At 46.9% G+C, this 21903-nt stretch overlaps 1 protein-coding gene across 1 annotated transcript in view; it reads right to left on the bottom strand.

Annotated features, from left to right (window-relative positions):
* The window catches only part of VGLL1 (vestigial like family member 1), a 29783-nt gene extending 9198 nt beyond the window's left edge, over nucleotides 1-20585 (bottom strand). The window contains exons 1-3 of the mRNA XM_072743472.1: nucleotides 20400-20585; nucleotides 15344-15570; nucleotides 436-879 (exon numbers count right to left, since the gene is read on the bottom strand). Coding sequence (XP_072599573.1) covers nucleotides 436-879; nucleotides 15344-15545 — 646 coding nt within the window. The 5' untranslated portion in view covers nucleotides 15546-15570; nucleotides 20400-20585. The remainder of the gene's footprint in view (nucleotides 1-435; nucleotides 880-15343; nucleotides 15571-20399) is intronic.
* Between the last annotated feature and the right edge of the window lie 1318 nt (nucleotides 20586-21903).

Genomic DNA, 21903 nt, shown 5'->3' with positions numbered 1-21903 from the left:
TATACAATGCCCTTGTTTTTACCCAGGAACCTGGAATCACTGCTAGTCACCAACCTGTTTAGAGGATAGAGTTTGTGCCTGTAGGTATGTCACAGAGTTCTGTTTTACAAATGGATTATTTGGTGGCTTATGTGGTGAGGTAAATGCAGGACCCTGTGAGTTTAGGTAGTAGCCTAAATCATTTTTCTAGAATAAGTCCAAGTCAACAGACTGGGGTGAATATTCGGGGACAAGTCCATCTGGTTGGCTATCTATGTAGAATGTCGATGAAGCTTAGTGAAGATCTATGGAAGTCGAAGCAGAGCATTCCATATCTCGGAAACCCCATGTCTGAAGCGGGAGCAATTAGCCTTAGCACCCCTTCTCATTGCCAACTCCCTCTCAACTACAACCAATCAGAGACCATCCTCCAAGTATCTGGAGGCATTTTCTTACAGTGGGCTGAGCTGGGAGGCAAGCTGCAGAGCAATCCTGTGCTTCCGGCTATCTGGGTAGAGTTGCAATCCTCCCACACTGCAGACTCCTGAGGATGGGCTAGGTGTCGATCTTGCTGGAGGAGACTTAGGAAGGGCTCATAGTTCCCATTGGGTTGGGGCTCTGGGACCATGTGCCCACTGGAGTAGGCCTGAGGGTATCCAGGCTCTGAAGAGCTGGGGCTGGCTAGGGAGGGGTAATGCCATGGCTCGTCAGACTCAACAGGGGGGCTCCCCGCCAGGGACGCTGGGTACTGATCCATAGTCATGAGACTAGGCCCATTCAAGTTGCAGTTGGTGGCACCATATGCAAAAGATGCTTCTGGCTCTAGCTCTGGCTCTGGCTCTGGCTCTGGCTTTGTCCACTGAGACGAGAAACGCCACTGGTTTGGAGGCATGTCACTATCTGGGAAGGAAAGATGTACAAGACACGTTAGGTGTTGTTTTCAAAATGGAAATAGCTAAAATTTTTTTCTGGTTACTACACACTCTATTTTTTAATGTCAATAAAATGTAGAAAAAGTAAAAACAAAAACAAAAACAAAACACCATGCTACCTATAATATCCAGAGACCACCACTGTCCACCTTTAGGTATACTTCTTTCTAGGATTTGTTTCTATTCAGGTCCACAGGGTTTTCACATTACATAGGATTTTTTTAAGATTTTATTTATTCATGAGAGACACACACACACACACACACACAGAGAGAGAGAGAGAGAGAGAGAGGCAGAAACACAGGCCGAGGGAGAAGCAGACTCCATGCAGGCAGCCCGACGTGGGACTCGATCCTGGGTCTCCAGGACCACACCCTGGGCTGAAGGCGGTGCTAAACCACTGGGCCACCTGGGTTGCCCATCTTCACATAGGATTTTTAAGGCAGTTTTTGCATCATTAAAATACCACAAATATCCTCCCATAGCAATGAACAAAGCCAACACCAGCAGAATGTTCAGTTATGTTAACAACACTGCGATGACCATCTTTGTATACACATTTTTGCAACGATGTCCAACGAGCCCCTCAAGGAAACTTTTCTAGAAGTAAAATTGCTTGATTAAAGGTGATTTGTGTTTGGTTGTTGCTAGCTGACTTTATTTTATAGCCAGTGGCTTGAATACACCGAATAGAAGGATGCCAAAAAACTTTGTAAAGGGTTTAACGCCTGTGTAAGTCACTCATACAAGTCTAAGTGTTCAAACACCATTTTCTAGAGGCATCGGGGGCATGGGGATGCTAAGACTGGACCAGGTTAGCAAAGCAGATTAGTCAAGTAGGGAACTGAGCTAGAGCAATAAGTGATGGGTAGGGAAGTGATTGCTCGGACCTCTTCCTGCAGAAGCAAAAATGCTCAAGGTCAAGCAGTGATGGAATCTCCTTTGGTCTTATAGATACTATTCTAATTGTGCTTATGGTAGCAGCTGAATTTGAGTGTTCAAAAAGTCTAGGGCAGCTCTCAAAATGGATGGATGTTTTCCCCATTCGCAACACCCACACAGGCGAGAAGGGAGGAGGGAGAGAGCTCTGGCAGATGGTGCTTAAAGCCTAGAGCCTCTCATCTATCCAAGATAATGAAGGGGGGCGTGGGCGTGGAGACAAAGGAAGATTGGAGGGCTGGAGAGACTGTCTGATCCCCTTCCCCCCCAACCACGTGTGCCTCTCCCAGATCTCCTGAATGTTCCACTTCCTTGGGTTTTGTACAAGTTAAAAGCATCTTGAGTGGTCTGCACAGGGACACTGCAGCAACCCACCCTCCCATCATAGCTTTTCATGTAATACAGATGATAAGGGCAAAATAAGCCCTACCCTATGTGGCATAGACATTCTACCCAACATTTCAAATCACTTACAATGAGCTGAGGGCTATGGTTGGCCTCTTTTAATGAAACCAAGGGCAAGGAAACATATTAAGATTTGTTCCTGGGGGGGGGGGGGGAAGATTTGTTCCTGGGGATAAATGCTACTTTTGAAAATTGGTATCTGCAGACCGGTAGCGGTTCAGGGCACTGTGTAGCACAAATAGAGCGATTAAGTGGACTTAGTATAATCACTCTGCGTGCTTCATGTTGAATAAGGGTACTGCATGTTCTGAGCACAAGTTAGAAACAATGTGTAGCCTGACAAGCGGGCAGTTTCCATCTGAACTGGCCTTACAGATCTCATACATATGACCTAGAAGCTGAATGCTTGAAATGTGCAAGGCAGGGCCCCAGTGGTTTTTAAATATTTCTTTTAACTGCTTTCCTTCCAGAATTTTCTTTTCAATTTTTTAGGCCATCCAGAATTTTCTTTTATTTTTTTAAGATTTATTTATTTAGGGACGCCTGGGTGGCTTAGCAGTTGAGCATCTATCTGCCTTTGGCTCAGGGCGTGATCCCGGAGTTCCCGGATCGAGTCCCACATCGGGCTTCCTGCATGGAGCCTGCTTCTCCATGCAGATGAATAAATCTTAAAAAAAAAAAAAAAGATTTATTTATTCATGAGGCAGAGACATAAGCATAGGGAGAAGCAGGCTCCTGGCAGGGAGCCTGATGCAGGACTCGATCCCAGATCCCAGGATCACGACTTGAGCTGATGGCAGATGCTCAACCCCTGAGCCACCCAGGCGTCCCATAGGCCTTCCAGAATTTTCTGATCAAAATGTTAAGGGGAGTGGGTGGTGTGTCACTGTCCAAGGACCATTTTGTCCCTGAGTGCACCAGAGCACAGTTTGGATGGCAGCATGTGTGTGGGGGGGCAGTGTCCCAAATCCCAAATTCACAGCAACCTTATAGTGGGCCTTGGGTCACCTGGGGAAAGCCATCTTTCCAGAGCAGACTTGGACGCTGGTGTCCCAAGGAATGGAGGCCCTGAATTTTGGGGAGGGGGCCACTCTTTCCAGCAACCATGCTCATCTAGCCTGTGAACTATGAAGGTATTCTAAGCCACAGCCCTTGCTGTCTCAAGGTGGCTGCTGCTGCTGCTAAAAGTGACCCTGGTGACTCTTTCTTACCCAAGGTCCCCCCCTCTCTTAGTTACCTCTAGAGATGAGAGAAAGGGAGCCTCGGGGAAGACTGCTGCTATACCAAACCCCAAACTATAGTAATGAATAGAGACCAGTCAAGAACATTTTGGTCCTGCGACATTTGAGGCAGCCTGGATTTTCCTTTCGGTGGATACAAAAGGCTTCCATCCCATATACTCCCAACTCTGAGCACCTAGGCCCTGCCTCTCGGTCCCATCCCAGCCTCAGATATACTGGCCCCATTCCCCACCCCACCCCACCCCTTTAGGGTGAAAGCGGCAGGCCATTCCCCTGCCTCCTAAGCAAACACAGACAGGACCCTCACATCCACCCAGATACATTTCTTTTTTTAAGATTTTGTTTACTAAGGAGAGAGATAGAAAGATGAGAGAACATCTCATTATTATTATTATGTAATTGCAGTTATAATTATTGTAAATTATTGTTCTCTCAGAGAACAAGCAGGGAACTAGCAAACTCCCAGAGCAGGAAGCCCAAAATGGTGCTGGATCCCAGGACCCTGAGATCACGACCTGAACCTAAGCCACCGAGGTGCCCCTGGAATAATCATTCCTAGTGTTTTTTTTTAAAGATTTTATTTATTTATTCATGAGAGACACACAGAGAGAGGCAGAGACACAGGCAGAGGGAGAAGCAGGCTCCTCACAGGGAGCCCGACGTGGGACCTGATCCCGGGTCTCCAGGATCCTGCCCTGGGCTGAAGGAGGCGCCAAACCGCTGAGCTACCAGAGCTGCCCTCATTCCTAGTGTTTATTAAGTGCACTATGCTTTATGTGTAGAGGTTAAAAAATTCAAAATGCTAGTATTTTATATATTTTTTTACCTACAGGAATGAGAATTTCAGAAGGTTCAATCTACTATTATCACATGAAATTTTAACAATTCTATCAGGTTGGTAATACATCCTGTCCACCTTACAGAAGGGGAAAGAAGGCTGAGAGAAGGTCAATAATGTAGCCACTTGGCACAGCCAGGCTTTGACATTGGATCTGTTTGATTCAGGAGCCAGAGCTCTTCACCCCTACACTATGCTGCCCTCCTAAGTTAGTGTCACTACCTCCCACCCTGCTGTTGGTTGCCCCAGGGACCATGTCGTCAATTGCTGATATATTCACTTAAAAGCAGAAATGTGGACTTCACAAATTCAGCAGTTCTAATGAAATCGATTATACTCATTGTGTAGCCTTGATCTGAAGTGTCAAAATAATTCCTATGAAATTTCTTGTATGAAAAGTTTTTTTAAAAAAGATTTTATTTAGGGCAGCCCAGTGGAGCAGTGGTTTGGCGCCGCCTGCAGCCTGGGGTGTGGTCCTGGAGACCCGGGATTGAGTCTCGCGTCGGGCTCCCTGCGTGGAGCCTGCTTCACTCTCTGCCTGTGTCTCTACCTCTCTCTCTCTGTGTCTTTTTAAAAATATTTTATTTATTTATTCATGACAGACACACACACACACACACAGGGAGAGAGAGAGAGAGAGAGAGAGAGAGAGAGAGAGAGAGAGAGAGGCAGAGACACAGGCAGAGGGAGAAGCAGGCTCCACGCAGGGAGCCCGATGCGGGACTCCATCCCGGGTCTCCAGGATCACACCCCGGGCCAAAGGCGGTGCTAAACCACTGAGTCACCAGGGCTGCCCTACAATTTCTTTTTAAAATATATTTTTATTTTTCTTAAGTAGACTCCACACCCAATGTGGGGCTTGAACTCACAACCCCAAGCTCAAGAGTCACATGCTATATTGACTAAGCCAGCCAGGTGCCCCTCCTAACCTGCAATTTCTTTTTTTTTTAACATCTGTTTTTTTTAATATTTTATTTATTCATGAGACACACACACACACGGAGAGAGAGAGAGAGAGAGAGAGAGAGGCAGAGATACAGGCAGAGGGAGAAGCAGGCGACATGGGACTCGATCCCGGGTCTCCAGGATCAGGCCTTGGGGTGAAGTCGGCGCTAAACTGCTGAGCCACCCAGGCTGCCCATAACCGGGAACTTCTTAATTCACTCCCTCACTCACTTGATATTCCCCACTAGCCAGGAAGCTTGGGGAACATGGAGAACTTTTCTCTTTTGCTCACCATCATACCCTCAGGGACTTGCACAGTGCCTGGCACATAGCGGGCCCTGACTGAACACTATTCTAAGGAATGCAGACACACACATGCACTCATATGCTTGCACATAAACACACATGCACACTCACAAACACGTATCCCCTCTCAAAGACCTGCACACTCAAGCATACACTCACATCCCCACTATATCTTTCTATATTGAGGTGACCAGTGTGCAAAATGGCTAAGGACACAGGCTTTGAAGTCAGAGAGGCTTCTCCCCTCTTCCTGGTCCAATCCCAGCTCTGCGACTTTCTAGTTGTGGGACACTGAGCACATCTCTCATCTCCTTCCAGGATTGTTGGGAGATTGAATGGGATGATCCTCGATTCCGCTGAAGGGCTTAGCACAGTGCCTGGTCCCTAACAGCCCCCACTCCCTCTACCCCGGCCATTGCTATTGTTGATTATTACTGATCCTTATCTGGGTTCATACTCATGGGCTTCTTTCCTGATTTGCAACACTCCATGTACATTAGCCCAACCCAGGAAAAAGGAAAATGATAACGGCCAAGGTCTGAGGGTCGCCCCCTGCCATTGGTCACCTAGTCCCAGGGAAGGGAAGAGTGCAGGGCTGAGCAGAAAAGCCCGCAGCAACAGCAGCAGGAGCAGCACCTGAGGGCTGATGTGGAGGGTGGATGGTATAGATAGTGGATGTAGAAGAGAATTTTCGGAAGCCATTGCTCAGTGCATGTCCATTTCCAGGAAATGATACACCAGAGGTGGGCTGGAGCAATTGCAAATCCACAAGTTTTGTTTACTGAGCACTTACCAAGGCCAAGCGCTTCACTTAGCACTCTGCCCACATGAGCTCATGTGATCCTCACAGCAACCCAGATGACAAAATAAAGACTTGGAGTGGCTAAGGTAACTTGCCTAAGGCCACAGGGTTGGCAAGCACTCTGGCTGGCTGATTCCAAAACTTGGCCCTTAGCAGCTATGCCTCTCTGGTATTGCAAAAATGCAGTGAGCTGGGTGCTCTCACATATGCCTGGTGTTAGAAAGTGGCAGGTAGGCATAATATTTCTGGGGGCAATTTGTATGCACCCTTTGATCCAGTCACTCCCCTTACAGCAATTTAGGGATATAATCAATGATGTGTGCAAAAAATGTAGCTATGAGGATATTCAAAAGGATATTTATAATATAGTGAAAAACTGGCAACAACCTAATGTCCAAAAATTGTAATAGATTTAGTACATCTATAAGAAGGATACTCTGGGGCAGCCCCGGTGGCCCAGCGGTTTAGCACCACCCTCAGCCCTGGGTGTGATCCTGGGATCCCGGGACCGAGTCCCATGTCAGGCTCCCTGCAAAGGAGCCTGCTTCTCTCTCTGCCTGTGTCTCTGCCTCTCTCTATCTGCATGTGTGTGTCATAAATAAATAAAATCTTTTTTTTAAAAAAGAAGGATACTCTAGAGCCATTAAAATGATGTTGTAGGGGCGCCTGGATGGCTCAGTTGGTTAAGCATCTGGCTTCTACTCAGGTCATCATCTCAGGGTCCTGGGATCGAGATTGGTATAGAGCTCCTTGTTCAGTGGGGAGTCTGCTTCTCCCTCTCCCTCTGCCTCTGCCCCTCCTCCCACCCCACTAGTGCTCTCTTGCTCTCAAATAAATAAATAAAATCTAAAGAAAAATGATGTTGTGGGGATGCCTGGGTAGCTCTGTCAGTTAAAAAGTGTTTGCCTTTAGCTCAGGTCATGATCTCGGGATCCTGGGATTGAGCCTTGCTTCTCCCTCTCACCTGCTTATGGTCTCTCTCTCTCTCTCTCTCAAATAAATAAATAAATAAATAAATAAAAAATAAAATCTTTTTTAAAAATGATGTTGTAGTAGAACACGTAATGGCATGGAAAGAGAGAGAAAGAGAGAGAAAGAAATACGACTTACGTACAAAATGATGTTACGTTGTAGAACTTACCATGTGTGCATAGATGCACATGTGGCTATGTCCTGAATGCTTACCTTTGTTTTCTAATTTTCAAAAAATAACAGTACTTTTGTGATTAGAAAAAGTTATTTTTTTAAGTAAGAACTGAGGAAACCACTTGACTCATTGAATCTGAGTCATGGTTGTAAAAGACCAATCCAAATTGCTGGCTTTCCTTCCACCCATCCTTCCTTCTCTTCCCCTTCCTTCCCCTCTCTCTGTCTCCACCTCTAATACAAATCCTATTTTATTTTATTTTATTTTTTAAGATTTTATTTATTTATTCATGAGAGACAGAGAGAGAGAGAGAGAGAGCGAGAGAGAGGCAGTGACACAGGCAGAGGGAGAAGCTGGCTCCATGCAGAGAGCCCGATGTGGGACTCGATCCCAGGACTCCAGGATCACGACCCGGGCGGAAGGCGGCACCAAACCGCTGCGCCACCCGGGCTGCCCCAAATCCTAGTTTATGATGATGTTAAAACCAAGCACCCTCCAGACACACACTCACACCCCGCACTATGACAATCCAACCTCTGGCCTGTCTGATCTGGACGCATTGACTCTCCCTTCTCTGCCTTCTTGGCTAGTGGCTCTGGCCTCTTATTCATTCACCCCAGAAACAAAGAGGATACTGTTTGTATTAGACGAGGTTGAAACAACACTGGGGACAGAAGGACAGCTTACGGGCCACAATCCTGTTCCAGGGCACTAAGGTAGCCTGCTTGATCCCACTGCCGCCTTTACTGTCACCTCCCCCGGGTATCCAGTCTTTTGCTGATTATCCAGGGCCTTTTCCCAGATGAAAATGAAGATGAAACACAGAACACGTGCAGTATTTGAAAGTGGCTAAGAGCTCAGGATCTGAGTCAAACTGGCCTGGTCTCAAATAGCCACACTACTAGAGGTGGGATCTTGGACAAGTCACTTGGCTCTCTGAGCCTCAGTTTTCTTTCCAAGATAATGGGCACTGTGAGAGTTAACCAATAGCTGGTGTGAGAATTAAATGAGATAATCCTCGTGAGAGCTCCCAGCAAAGTGCCCCCCCCCAAGACGTGCTCCATAATAGTTAGCCATTGTCAACAGTATTAGCTACAGTCCTTCTGGGTATTAGCCCTTTCGCTGGGGGTGCTGTCATGGTCTACAAAGGCAGGACAGTGGACTAGTAAAGAGTCCAGTGGACCTGAGTTTCCATCTCTAGCTCTCTCTCACTGGCTGTGTGACCCATTTCAACACTTAACCCTATTTGGGTTGCTTTTCCTCCTCTGTGAAGTAAGGATATTGATACCCCTTGTAAAGTGGGTGAAGTGTGAAATACAACAGGCATGCAGGAAAATACACAAGTGTGCTGCTGGGGGGAATGTTCACGAACTGGGTAATGAAGACCCAGATCAAGGAACAGAACCCGGCCGCCACCCCAGGAGCCCATCTCCCCAAAGGTAATTGCTCTCCCTTCTTCTAACACCATATTCAGTTTGCCTGTGACCTTCGTAAATCACAGTGGCTTTTGAGGACTGAAGTGGATACAGTCACTGTAGCAGGTGCCTAGCACCCAGCGGGGACTCCCTCTATGGTGCCCCGGATTCCTCTCCCTCTCTGGAAAGAAAGATACAAGAAAGATACAAAGTTCACAAGGGCCACAGACAACTAGCAGGACTCGATCTCAAATGGATCGTCACACATAAAGAAGAAACCAGTGTTTCTTCCCCACCTCCACTGGATTATGGTTGAGGGGAGAGAGGGGAAGATGTGAGCGTTTGGGTCTTGCTACAGAAGATCTCTGGAGGGGCACCTGGGTGCCTCAGTGGTTGAGCATCTGCCTTTGGCTCAGGTCGTGATCCCAGGGTCCTGGGATCAAATCCTGCATCACCCACGGCTCCCTCTGCCTGTGTCTCTGCCTCTCTCTCTCTGTGTCTCTCATGAATAAATAAGTAATATCTTAAAAGACCTTTGGGTGCTCAGGTACACATTCACTCACCTTCTCACAGCAGCCCTTGAGCAATGCTGCCAGGCCTGGGGCTGGGGCGAGAAGAATATGGAGTAGGATGGGTACACCGAGACCCTGACCCCCGTGCCACCCCCCCCCCCCGGAAGTGGTAACTACTGAAGCTTCTCTGGTTCTCTGGGGATACTCTGAAATCCCCAATGTCCTTTTTAAAGGGGAGATAATCCAAAAATACCTTCAGCCTGTGTTTTCTTTTCTAAAGTACGGCCAGTATAAAATATACATAAGTAAATAAAAAAATCATTTGGACTTGGGAAAAAAACAGCCAGGAAATTTGATGGCATTTCCTAGCCACATGGGCCTCTGTGTTTGGGTTTTGCATATTTGGCTTGACAGAGCTCTCTTAGAAAGTGGCCGAGGAGATAACTGGAGACCGTGAATGGGAGCCTGTTCTGTTGGGCATGGTTCAGTCAGGGCTCGGTGGCCTGGGGCCGGCCTGCAGGGAATGAGAGGATGCTAACGGTCAGTAATGAATGGCCACTTTATGGATTTCCCACCATTTCCGAAGGTGCACGTCTCTCACATAACACCTCTTCTGAGAACCACTGGGGGGCTGGCCTTCTTTCATGCCCCACCCCCAACCCTGAGGCAGCAGAGCTTGTGAGAAACTTGACTCCTCACCTTAATGAGAGGTCTTGAGGAAGACAGGCCTTCCTTTGCTCACTCAGCTGGGCCAACATTTGCCCAGCCCACCCTGCTCTCATGTGAAGAAAACATCTTCACAGTCAAGGGATCCGTGAGAGTCTCAAAGGGTAGATGCAACCAAGGAAGTAGTTGGTAAAGATGGCCACCTCTCTGTTTGGCCTGGAAAGGTTGGCATGGGCAGGAAACAGGGCCATATTAAGTTGCCTTCATGCACTGGGGCGTCACGAGATAGAACGAAGTCAGAAGGCATAGGAAACCATACAGCGGCCACAAGGCAGAAGCCCCTCGAAAACATGCAGACTTCCAAGAGGGGCCTGCTGCTCTCTGATCTTAATGTTTTGAATGTAGTCCCTCATATCCACTCTGACCACTTAAAAACATGTCAAGCTTGCATTCCACCACACAAAAATAACGAACACCTACATGTCACTGTCAGTGGACATGCATAATCTCACGGACTCCTCCTATAGTTAAATAATACTCAGTTTTAGAGAGGGGGAAGCTGAGGCACAGGCAGAGGACATGATGTGCCCTGAGATCACACTGTTAATAAATGGTGGAGCTCCCTTGGCCCCAGGCTGCCTGGTTCTAAAGCCATATACCACATGGTGCTCACCCTCTGTGGAAGACATCAGTACCCTGTGAGCTGAATCACAATTCCATTCATTTAAGTGATATTTACTGTGCACCCTCCATGTGTCAGGCTTTGGGTTAGGTACTTGGGAAGGAGCAATTAACAGAGTCCCTGCTGCCATGGAATTCAGAGTCTAAAGGATGGGAGGAGACAAGAAAGAAAATACATAAATATATAATATGTCCAGTGGAGACAAAAGCTAAAAAATAAAATAAAATAAAATAGTGTAAGAAGACAGAGGGTGACAGGGGTGAGGGGGGGCCACTTCTTTTTTTTTTTTTAAAGAGGCTGTGCAGAGAGGGCCTGGCTGGAGAGGTGACATTCCAATGGAGACCTGAATGAAGAAAAGGTAAGTCATGCAGTTATCTGGGGAAAGAGCGTTTCAGGGAGAGGGGTGGGGAGGTGCAAAGGGCCTGAGGCAGTATCATACTTGGCATGTTCTACAAATAGCAAGGAGGCTGGGTTGGATTAAATGAGGTAGGAGGGGGCACCTGGGTGGCTCAGTTAGTTGGGTGTCTGCCTTTGGCTTGGTCATGATCCCAGGGTCCTGGGATCGAGCCCCACATCAGGCTCCCTGCTCTGCTGAGAGCATGCTTCTCCCACTCCCTCTGCTTGCCACTCCCCCTGCTTGTTCTCTCTCTCTCTCTCTCTCTCTCTGTCAAATAAATAAAGTCTTCTTAAAAATGAGGTAGGAGGTGATAGGATATGAAATCAGAATGAGGGATCCCTGGGTGGCGCAGCGGTTTGGCGCCTGCCTTTGGCCCAGGGCGCGATCCTGGAGACCCGGGATCGAATCCCACGTCAGGCTCCCGGTGCATGGAGCCTGCTTCTTCCTCTGCCTGTGTCTCTGCCTCTCTCTCTCTCTCTCTATCTGTGACTATCATAAATAAATAAAAAAAGAAAAACGATTAAAAAAAAAAAAAAAAGAAATCAGAATGAGAACAGGGCCTCATTCAAGACTGGATTTGATCCCAAGTAAGAGAGGAAGCTACTGGAGGGTTCTGAACAGAAGGGATATAGGATGAGAATTTCCTTTTAGTGATATCATTCTGACAGATATCTTGAGAACAGACTGGTGGAAGGTGAAAGCAGAGACCAGTCAGGAAGCTACTGCAAAAATCCAGGGGTGAGCACTGGGTGTTATGCTATATGTTGACATATTGAACTCCAATAAAAAATATATATATATACAAAAAAAATCCAAGGGTGAGATGATGGCTTCCTGGACCAACACAATAGCAGCAGAGGTGGGGAGAAATGGTCAGAACTTGGATATATTTTGAAGGTAAAACTGACAGAAAATTTCAAAGGACTGGACATGAGGTAGGGGATGAAGAGGAGTTAAACATGACTCCCAGTTAACTGGAAGGGTGCAGCTGCCATAATTGAGATGGGGTGACGGTGAACATAGCAGCTCGTGGAGGAGATTAAGAGCTCAATCTGATACTCATTTAGTTTGTGATTTCTAGTAGATATGTGAAGGGATCAGGTGGGCAGCTGGATAGACAGGACAGAAATGCAGTCTGGGCTGGAGGTAATGCATTTGGAATTGATAGAGATGGTACTTAAGACAAAGATACAGAAGAGATCCCTTAGGGAAGGAGGGAGTGTACATAGAGAAACTGTCTGACACCCGAGTACTGAGGCCTCCAAACATTTATTTAGAAGCTGAAGAGAAGAGGATGTCCAGCAAAGGAGTCTGAGAAGGACTAGTAACCCAGGAGGAAGGAGGAAAACCAAGGGAGTGTGATGTTATGGAATCCAAGTGAAGGAGGCATTTCTTTTTTTTTTTTTTTAAAGACTTTTATTTATGCATGAGAGACATAGCGAGAGAGAGGCAGAGACACAGGCAGAGGAAGAAGCAGGCTCCATGCAGGGAGCCTGACGTGGGACTCGATCCTGGGTCACCAGGATCAGGCCCTGGGCTGAAGGCGGCGCTAAACCACTGAGCCACCGGGGCTGCCTGAAGGAGGCATTTCTAAGAGGAAGGAACAACCAACTGCAGCCAGTGTTGCTGACAGGTCAAAAAGAGATGGAGGTAAGGATGGAGACCATTGATTTGGCAAGTGGAGGTCACTGGCTAACCTTGATGAGGGTGGTTAAAAAGTGATGAGGATGAAAGCCTGAGAGGAGTGAGTTCCAAATTGCAGGGAGGGATTATAATGACTCCAAGCCAATGCGTTCAGAACTAAACCAAAGTCAAATAGCCAAAGTCCATGCGTGTGAAGTCCCTGCATGAAGAGCTCGAGGTTTTGACTCTTCCAAGGAGCTGGTTAGAACCTCTGAAACCTGCTTATCCCATATTTCAGCTCTTACTACATGCCAATTCCCCCAAATGACTCAGTTGGAGTCATTCTTGCTCCTGCTCTGAAGTACTCAACAGACTCTTGAACATCACTTCCCCACCCTCCAGCCACCCCACTGAGCCCATTGCAACAGCAAACTCTACTACATCATTTCCTTTAACTGTCTGCTGCTACCACACCCCCTTCCACATGTTTACTTAACTCACCAGAGTCTCAGAAAATCACATCACCTGAGTGGAAAAATAATTTCTAGGACAGAAGTAAATTCTGCAAAGGTGAATACATGAGATATACACCAACACCCAGTTCAGGCCAAAAGAGCAAAGCTGGAGTGATGGTTTCTGAAGAGAGGGGAGATCTTCCCCCGGCAAGCAGATGTCCCACCTGGCAGCTTCATACAAAGCCAACAACCATTTGGAGGCATGTACATCCTCCAGTGGGGGCCAGGCATTCAGTGTGGGTGCTGGGCAACTACACCAGTGAGTTCTTAAAAATCAACCAGACCCTGGTTTATTGCACATTTCAAAATGTTGGAATGGATTTCCATCCACCTGGTAAGGCAACTTCTCCATTAGGCACAGCAGATACAGTGCTTAGGGCCCACGGATACTTTCAGGAGCCCTTGAAAATGTTTTAACATCCTTTAAAATTGGAAGAAAATGAATATAATAAAATAATAAATACATAAAAATGAATCCAGCCTATACCCCTTCTGTTCAGAACCCTCCAGTACTTAAGACCAAGAGATAGAAGAGATCCCTTAGGGAGGGAGGGAGTGTAGATAGAGAAACTGTCTGACACCCGAGTACTGAGGCCTCCAAACATTTATTTAGAAGCTGAAGAGAAGAGGATGTTCAGCAAAGGAGTCTGAGAAGGACTAGTAACCCACCCAGGAGGAAGCAGGAAAACCAAGGGAGTGTGATGTTATGGAATCCAAGTGAAGGAGGCATTTCTAAGAGGAAGGAACAACCAACCGTAGCCAATTTTGCTGACAGGTCAAAAAAAGATGGAGGTAGGGATGGAGACCATTGATTTGGCAAGTGGAGGTCACTGGTTAACCTTGATGAGGGTGGTTAAAGAGCGATGGGGATGAAGGATTAAAGTGGTTTTTATACCAATGCAGTCACAAGATGTCCTTTTTCTTGGCTGTACCAAGGAAGAGGCCCTTAGAGCCAGATATGTCTAGGTCCATCAAAGTCCTACTACATCCCTGCCAGCTTAATTTTTATAGCTTTCTCCAAACTTGGGGGCTTTGATGAACACTCTTTGACATAGCTTTCTTGAAACAGTTGTTTAGAGATGTAAAAATGTTTATTTATTTATTTAAGAGAGAAAAAGCACACACAAGTGGGGCAGGCAGGCAGAGGGAGAAAAAGACAGTCTTAAGCAGATGCTGAGTTGAGCACAGAGCCTGATGCAGGGCTCGATCTCATGACCCTGAGATCATGACCTGAGCCAAAACCAAGAGTTGGACACTTAACAGATCGAGCCACACAAGGACCCCAAAAATGCTTACTTTAAAAAAAAAGTCACCAAAGAGTGTGTGCAATTGATGCCCAGATACTGTTAAGGTCAGGGAGGCGGTTCTGTGAGACACTTCTTGGATTCCTCTGGAGCCCTACCCTTGCTCACCAAATCATCTGCTATTAGATGAAAGGAGGCTGGGTGCACCTACACAGGACTCCCTGTCAGGCCAGTAGTAGTAGGAGTAGTAATAATAATAAAGGCAAGGCACCTAGATGGCTCAGTCGGTTGTATCTGCCTTCAGGTCATGGTCCCAGGGTCCTGGGATTGAGTCCCAAGTCAGGCTTCCTGCTCACTGGGGAGTCTGCTTCTCTTTATCCCTCTGCTGCTCCCCCTGCTTGTGCTCATGCTCTCTCTCTCTCTCTCTCTCTCTCTCTCTCTCTCTCTCTCCCTCAAATAAATAACAAAGGCTGATAATAGTGAACAGTCGTGGCGCTCTTACTGGGTACTAAGCAGTGAGCCCAGCGTTGAGGAAACAATGAAATAGGTGAACTGGCTTGATTAAACAGTGTTGATTTTCACACTAGATTTCTAAAAAATGGGTGCAGATTCTTACTTACAGTGTGACTTGCCTTCTGCAAATACACACACACACACACACACACACACACATACACACACACGTCAGTGCATCAAGGGCATCGGAGAACTGGTCTTTCCATGATAGCCTTGATAGGGAGTTCCAACATGCTCACCATTCCTCAGGATCACGTCTGCGCCCTGGCTCAAGGGGCTCAATCCCTGAGGGCTCCTGACATTGCTCAGAGCTCTGGAGAAGTGTTCGTCCACTACGCTGCCGATGTCTCCTTGGAAATAGGTGAACAGGACACACTGGGGGTTCCACTCGGTCTTTATAGGTCTCTGTAGCTGGATATCTGTTTTCTCCATTTCTTCCATCGTGAGCGACACAGGTAGGTGATAGCTGCGGATCAAACACAAAATGTTAACTGCCACTGTTTTCAGCTTGGCTGTAGTTTGGATGAGAGGATGGGGCCTGCAGTATAATTGCTCACAGTGGTTCTGGGGAGCCACTAAGCACCTGAGTGATGCCAAGAAGCTCACCAATCCCACCATGCTGGGCTGAGTGAGGACCAGGTGCTGAGCCTTGACTGATCCATGCTCAGGGAACAAGACAGAGCTCTACAAAGTGCAGAAGGGGCCCTCAAGAGCCTCACATAAGAATTATCTGGCAACTCAAGTAGAAAAACAGCAGGAAGTTTTTTAAAAAAGGCCATTGAGGCCAGAACAAGTAACTTGCCTTCTGGGAAAGTGCCTTCCTCCTCCAAAACAAATGAGCCAAGACTGACCCAGAATTGCATTTAGATGCCCCCAGAACTGCACGTAGATGCCCCTGGATGAAGGCCTGGCCCAGCCTGGAGAGCTTGACTAAGCAATCCAGTGGGTATTCCACTTCACTTTTCCTTAAAAAGGTTGCTTTCCATCTTGATCACTTGCGTGTGAGAAAAAATTCTCCCACTTCCCTGTTGCTGTTGACCTCTGTACAATGGTGTCCTACACCCACCACCCACCCCACGCTAAAAATGGGTAATTGCAAATACCAGTCCTGAGGCCCCCAGACAGATGTACCCTGAACCAAATAACAGATCTCAAAAACAAACATTCTTTACACTAACATATATGGCAACATTGGTGAGAAGTTCCTGAAAGATTGTCAGATTGTCAACCCTGGCCACCGCCATATCCTCCGCACCTAAAACAGTGCCTGGGACAGAGTAGATGTTCAATAGCTGTTTGCCGAATTGCCTTCGACTTGGCTTCCATCATAGTATCCTAACCATGAGCTCCTGTAAGATCAGGGGCTGTGCTCTTGCACCAAAGCCAGGACCGGGCACACGGTGGGCACTCAAGACATGCCATGTGGCCTTCCTTGACTCAAGAAGTAGCCTGTCTGGATGCTTCTGCACCATTGGCCACTCGGCCAGACTTGCCAGGGTGCTCGGGCTAAAGGCACCTTTAGTCTATTCACTCATTCATTCAGTTGCAATGCAACTGTTTAGAGTTTAATAGTCTCTGTTCCGGGATGCCTGAGTGGCTCAGTGGTTGAGTCTCTGCCTTCGGCCCAGGGCATGATCCTGGAGTTCCAGGATCGGGTCCCACATCGAGGTCCCTCCATGGAGCCTGCTTTCTCTCTCTCTCTCTCTCTCTCTCTCTCTCTCTCAAATAAATAAATAAATAAATAAATAAATAAATAAATAAATAAAATCTTTTAAAAGATAGTCTCTGTTCCACTCTAGTCCCTGAGGGTGGGGGCCATTTCTTATTCATTTCTTTATCCCTAGCACCTAGCATAAGTAGGTCAGTAAACAATGGCTGAATGCCTGAGTGCCATTTCATGCAGAGAAAGCACAATGCAAGGAAATCAGACCAATTAAAAGTCAGAGGACCTGGGGTTTTCCTCAGCTGCAAGAGTTTGGGGGAAGCACATGGCCTCTCTAGGATTCAGATTCCTCTTGGGTAAAATTAAGAGGCTGGAGAATATGAATTCTGCAGCCTATTCTTTCATGGTCTGGCTGGAAATGTCAGGAAGGAATCTGGCAGTGAGCAGGGGACCCTTCTAAAAAGGTCTCCTTTCAGACCCATTTCTGGCCCCAGTCATGACTAGGCTCTGCTGTCTACAGAAGCCTTCCACTGAGCACATCACTGTTTCCCCCGGTTGACAGCCATGCTAAGCATAGCCAGGCACTACCTGAAAAATGAATCCATTGTATCCTGATTCCAAAGGACATGCAAACAACCACTTTGGCAGTTTCTTACAAGGTGAAACACATGCTTACTATTTGACCCAGTAATCCTACTTCTGAGTATATATAACCAAGGGACACGAAAACGTATGTCTACACAAAGACTTGTACATGTTGTTCATAGTAGCTTTATTTAAAATAGACAAAAGGTGGAAATGAGCCAAATGCCCACCATTGGAGGGATGAATAAACCAGCTGCAACACTGTCATATACCAGCCACTGAGCAATGAAAAGGAACAAACACTAGCAATCCACACAACAGCATGGATGAATCACAAAACCACTATGTTGCATGAAAAAAGTCAGACACAAAAGACCACCTGTTAAAGGATTCCACTTAACACAGGGCAGGCACGACTAACCCATGAGGATAGATATCAGAACAGTGGCTGGCTGTGGGGTGGAGACTGGGAAGGAGCGTGAGGAACTCCAGGCAGTGTTGGAAACGTCCTACATCTTGAGGAGGGTGAAGGTTATACATGGTTGCACACGTCTGTCAAAACTGATCAGGTTGTACACTTAAGATCTGTGCATTTCACTAAAGGTAATTTATTCCTCGATAAACACACACACACACACACACACACACATACACACAACACATGCCATATATTCAGATTCTCAGAGTTGTAGAAATAAAGCAAAGGTATCATCCTTGAGTACAATATAAAGAGTTCAAGAAAGACAAATACCATTAACCTTTGAACAACGCAGGGGTTCAGAGTGTTGATCCTACACAGTCAAGAAATCTGCATATAACTTCAATGCCCCAAACTTAACTCACAGCCTACTGCTGATTGGAAGTCTTATCAATAACATAAACAGTCAATACATATTTTGTGTGTGTATTATACACTGTATTCTTACAATAAGGTAAGCTAGAGAAGAGAAATGCAAAGAAAATCCTAAGGAAGAGAAAATACATTTATAGTACTGCACTGTAAGATATTCACGTACAGTCAAACCCATGTAGATCAAGAGTCTACTGTATTTTATAATATCACTTCTGTGTGGAATTTTAAAACAGCAGAACTCAGAGTAAAATGGTGGTTACCAGGAGGATAAGGGAGTGGGGGGACCAGGCAGGTGTTTAGGGTACAAAGTCAAGAACAGTAAACAGTCCCTAGAGATCTAAGGCACAGTACAGTGAACATACACAACAATATCCTAGCATAATCCTCCAAATTGCATAGAGATTGGAACTAAATTATTCCAGCTACTAAAAAGAAAGGATAATGATGTTAGGCGATAGAGGTGCTAATTATCGCCACAATGGCAATCAGATCACAATATATAAATTTATCAAATTAACACATAACACCTTAAATTCACACAGTTATACGTCATATCTGTTTCTGAAACACAGCCCAAAAAGAAAAAGAAAGCGGAGGTGTTACAAATTATAAAGTAATGATAAATGTTGGAGCCAGCACTTTTCCAAAAGCCTACAGTTTACAAAATACCACCTCTGTGCCAGCTCTGCGTACATTTTTCTCTAGTCTTTACAACTCTCAATGTAGGTACTATTATCCCCATTTTATAGATGAGCGAATTGGGGCCCAGAAGGGGAAATGAACTGCCCATGCCACCCGGCTAGGTGGGGGCCGAGCTGGGCTTTGAACCCAGGGCTCTCTGGCTTCAGTGTCTGTCCTTTCCCCACCGTCCCTTGCGAGTCTCTGGTGAGACTCACAGAACCCCTCTATGAGCTTCAGTCTCCCCATTTATCAAATGTGGAGGCTTGATTTCCGATCTCTGAGGGAACCTTGAGCCAGGCCCTTAGCCGGCCATCTGGTTTCCTCTAGGGAACGCAGGCAGAACATCTGTCCACTCCCTGCAGGCTTCTTAGAGCCTCCACTTGCAAGGGCTGCTTAGCACCTTTGTAAGATTCGCGGTTTTACCCTTGGAGATGCCAGCTTGCAAATCTATCTTTGCAGAGACTCCTGGAAGCTACAAAGGAGGCAGCCGGCCAGACCCTTGGGACATCAGGGCTGTGGAGCACGCTCCTACTCTCCTTGGGGAAAGACCATAGAGACCACAGGCCACCAACCATAGGCAGGAAAGGTTCGACAGGGAGAAAGTCAGAGGCAACAGTCTCATCCCCATCACCTTGGGGGGCTCAGACCTTAGACAACCAGGATGCTGATTAAAGCTACAGATGCCACCTCTGCCCCTTCTCTTCCTCCCCAAATGCATGGGCACACCTCCCAAGGGAAATCCATGGTTTACTTATCTGGATCTAGCTCACAAGCAATTCTCTAGGCTGCACTCAGACCTCAGTAGAGGGGATGTGCATTTGAGAGCTACTAAAATTCTTAGAATGGTTATTGGCCACAGCCTTTTTGCAGAGCTGCATCTCGCTGCACCCCTGGAGAAAGAAACATGGGCAGTCCCATCCTCGAGTGAGCCCTCTGTGTGAGGTCTGATGCAGGCGTGAATTAGCTGAAGTCCGGCTCAGGAGAACGGGTGCTGCAAAGCTGGAACTGAGGGGGCAGCTGTGAGGCAGAGGGAGGGTAGGACTTTCCAGAAGATGTTCCTGACCCAGTCCCTATCTTGTGATAAAAGACTCTTGCAGACAAAACCCTAAGGTCAAACTTTGCCAGCTATTCAGTTAGAACGGAATAATTACAAAAGTACACTGTAGTTCAAAATCTTTCCCCAGCGCACAAATTATAAAGACACCTAATGCTCCACTTCGACCTCAAAATGATGCCCAAAAGTCTGCACAAATATTCTAGCATGGAATCCAATGCCAGCAGTTTGGCCTCAACTCTACCAGCCAGCCTGCAAGGACACGATTACCACCCTTCTGCAGAGAGGTTGTCACAGTGATCACTTGGAACGAAAGCCCCAAAGGGACCAGATTGTATCGCTGTGAGTAAAGCATGTGATGCTCACCGCTCCACACCGCACCCCCCCCGCCCCGATTCCTTCCCAGTTGAATTTTCATCCCTCCCTGCCCCCCCAAAAAATGTCTCCAGCTTCTCCTACCTTAATTCCTGACCATCAACTGAGACAGCCAAGATGCCACAGCTGAGCAAAGGCGTGTAGTACTGGTCAGAGTTCCCTGGCCCCCTTTGGAGGAGCTCAGTGCTTGCGGAAGCAAGTCCTGGGGATTTTGTATCCTCCCCTCGCTACTTTCTATCCCTCTAGCCGGGGCTATAAGAGGCATTTCCTGCTGGCTATCTATTAAGAATGCAGAAAATGCGCTCCAACAAGTCATTCGGGTTGGGCACCTGCAGGAATGAGGAAAATAGGTAGCTCTTTTTTTTTTTATTTCTTCTTTTTGCATTAAAAAAAAAGCACTTAGTGATTTTGTCTCTTAAAGTAGGTGGTCAGTTGTTTGCCGGAAACTACACACAGAGTCAATAATGTCTAAAACATCAGTTATAGGGCTCGTGTTGACTGCTGTCACCTTCACTCTCAGAAACTGGGAAAGTCTGTTGGGCTCATCACAACTTTCTCCCTCTCTCCCCGTGGCAAGAGAAGGGGAACCCAGACTCCTAGAATTCTGGACGTGTCATGGGCTTCCATGGGCCCCAGAGGGAGGGACTGCATCTCTGAACCTGCGACAGAACGAAGCAGCTCAGAGAACGAAGCAGCTCAGAGACCGCAGCCAGAGGTTTGGAGCAAGGGGGTCCTGATGCTCACTTTGAAAAATCTTCATTATTGCCTTGGGTCGGTGGCACCGTCATTCAGGTCCCAGACCCTAGAGCCATCCTTTGCTCCATTCGTTCTCCATTGCAACAGTATTTAGCAAACTTTTAGTAAACACCTACTGCATGCCAGGCACTGTTCTGGGTGTCGTGTTCTATGGTGAATGAGACAGACCAAGTCTTTGCCTTTGGGGAATAAACACACACACACACCGCTTATGTGCCTGGGTGTTCATATACTGGTGTATGGTATTTGTGTATGTCAGATGGTAGTCAGCGCAACAAAGAGGAATTGGCCAAGAAAATAGAGCAGGGAAGGGGAATATATAAGATCATCTGATAACGTGACATTTGAGCAGAACCCTGAGGGAGCAAACCATGTTGGTACCTGCTCTCCTGATATCCGAAGGAATACGAAATGCAGAAGGGCTCTCATGCTTGGTCTGTTCACATAAGGGTGAGGAGGCCAATGGGGCCTAAGAGGAGGGAGGGAGGGAGGGAGGGGAGTCAGGCCTCACGGGCCCTGCTGAGGCTTTTGACTTTTGCTCTAATGAAAAGGAAAACCCACTGGAAGATTTGGAGAAAACACATGAGCAAATCCCGAAAGTTCTACCTTCAAACTGCATTCCATCCTGTGCTTTCTCACCACCTCCTCCAGGCTCACTCTTGTCTGAGCGCCCATCATTTGTCCTGGGCATCACGCCAGGGCGTAACGGTGCTCCCTACTTCCACCCTGGGCCCTTCTGAACTCGTTCCCCTCCTGACTAAGCCAGTGATCATTTCAGAATGATCCAGTCACTCCTTGTTTAAAAGCTTCTAACGGCTTCTCTTCCCAGGTT

Source organism: Vulpes vulpes, chromosome X, assembly GCF_048418805.1.
Source record: "Vulpes vulpes isolate BD-2025 chromosome X, VulVul3, whole genome shotgun sequence".
Taxonomy (NCBI): domain Eukaryota; kingdom Metazoa; phylum Chordata; class Mammalia; order Carnivora; family Canidae; genus Vulpes; species Vulpes vulpes.
Note: the sequence above shows the minus strand (reverse complement) of the source record. Positions and strands in the feature narration are given on the sequence as shown.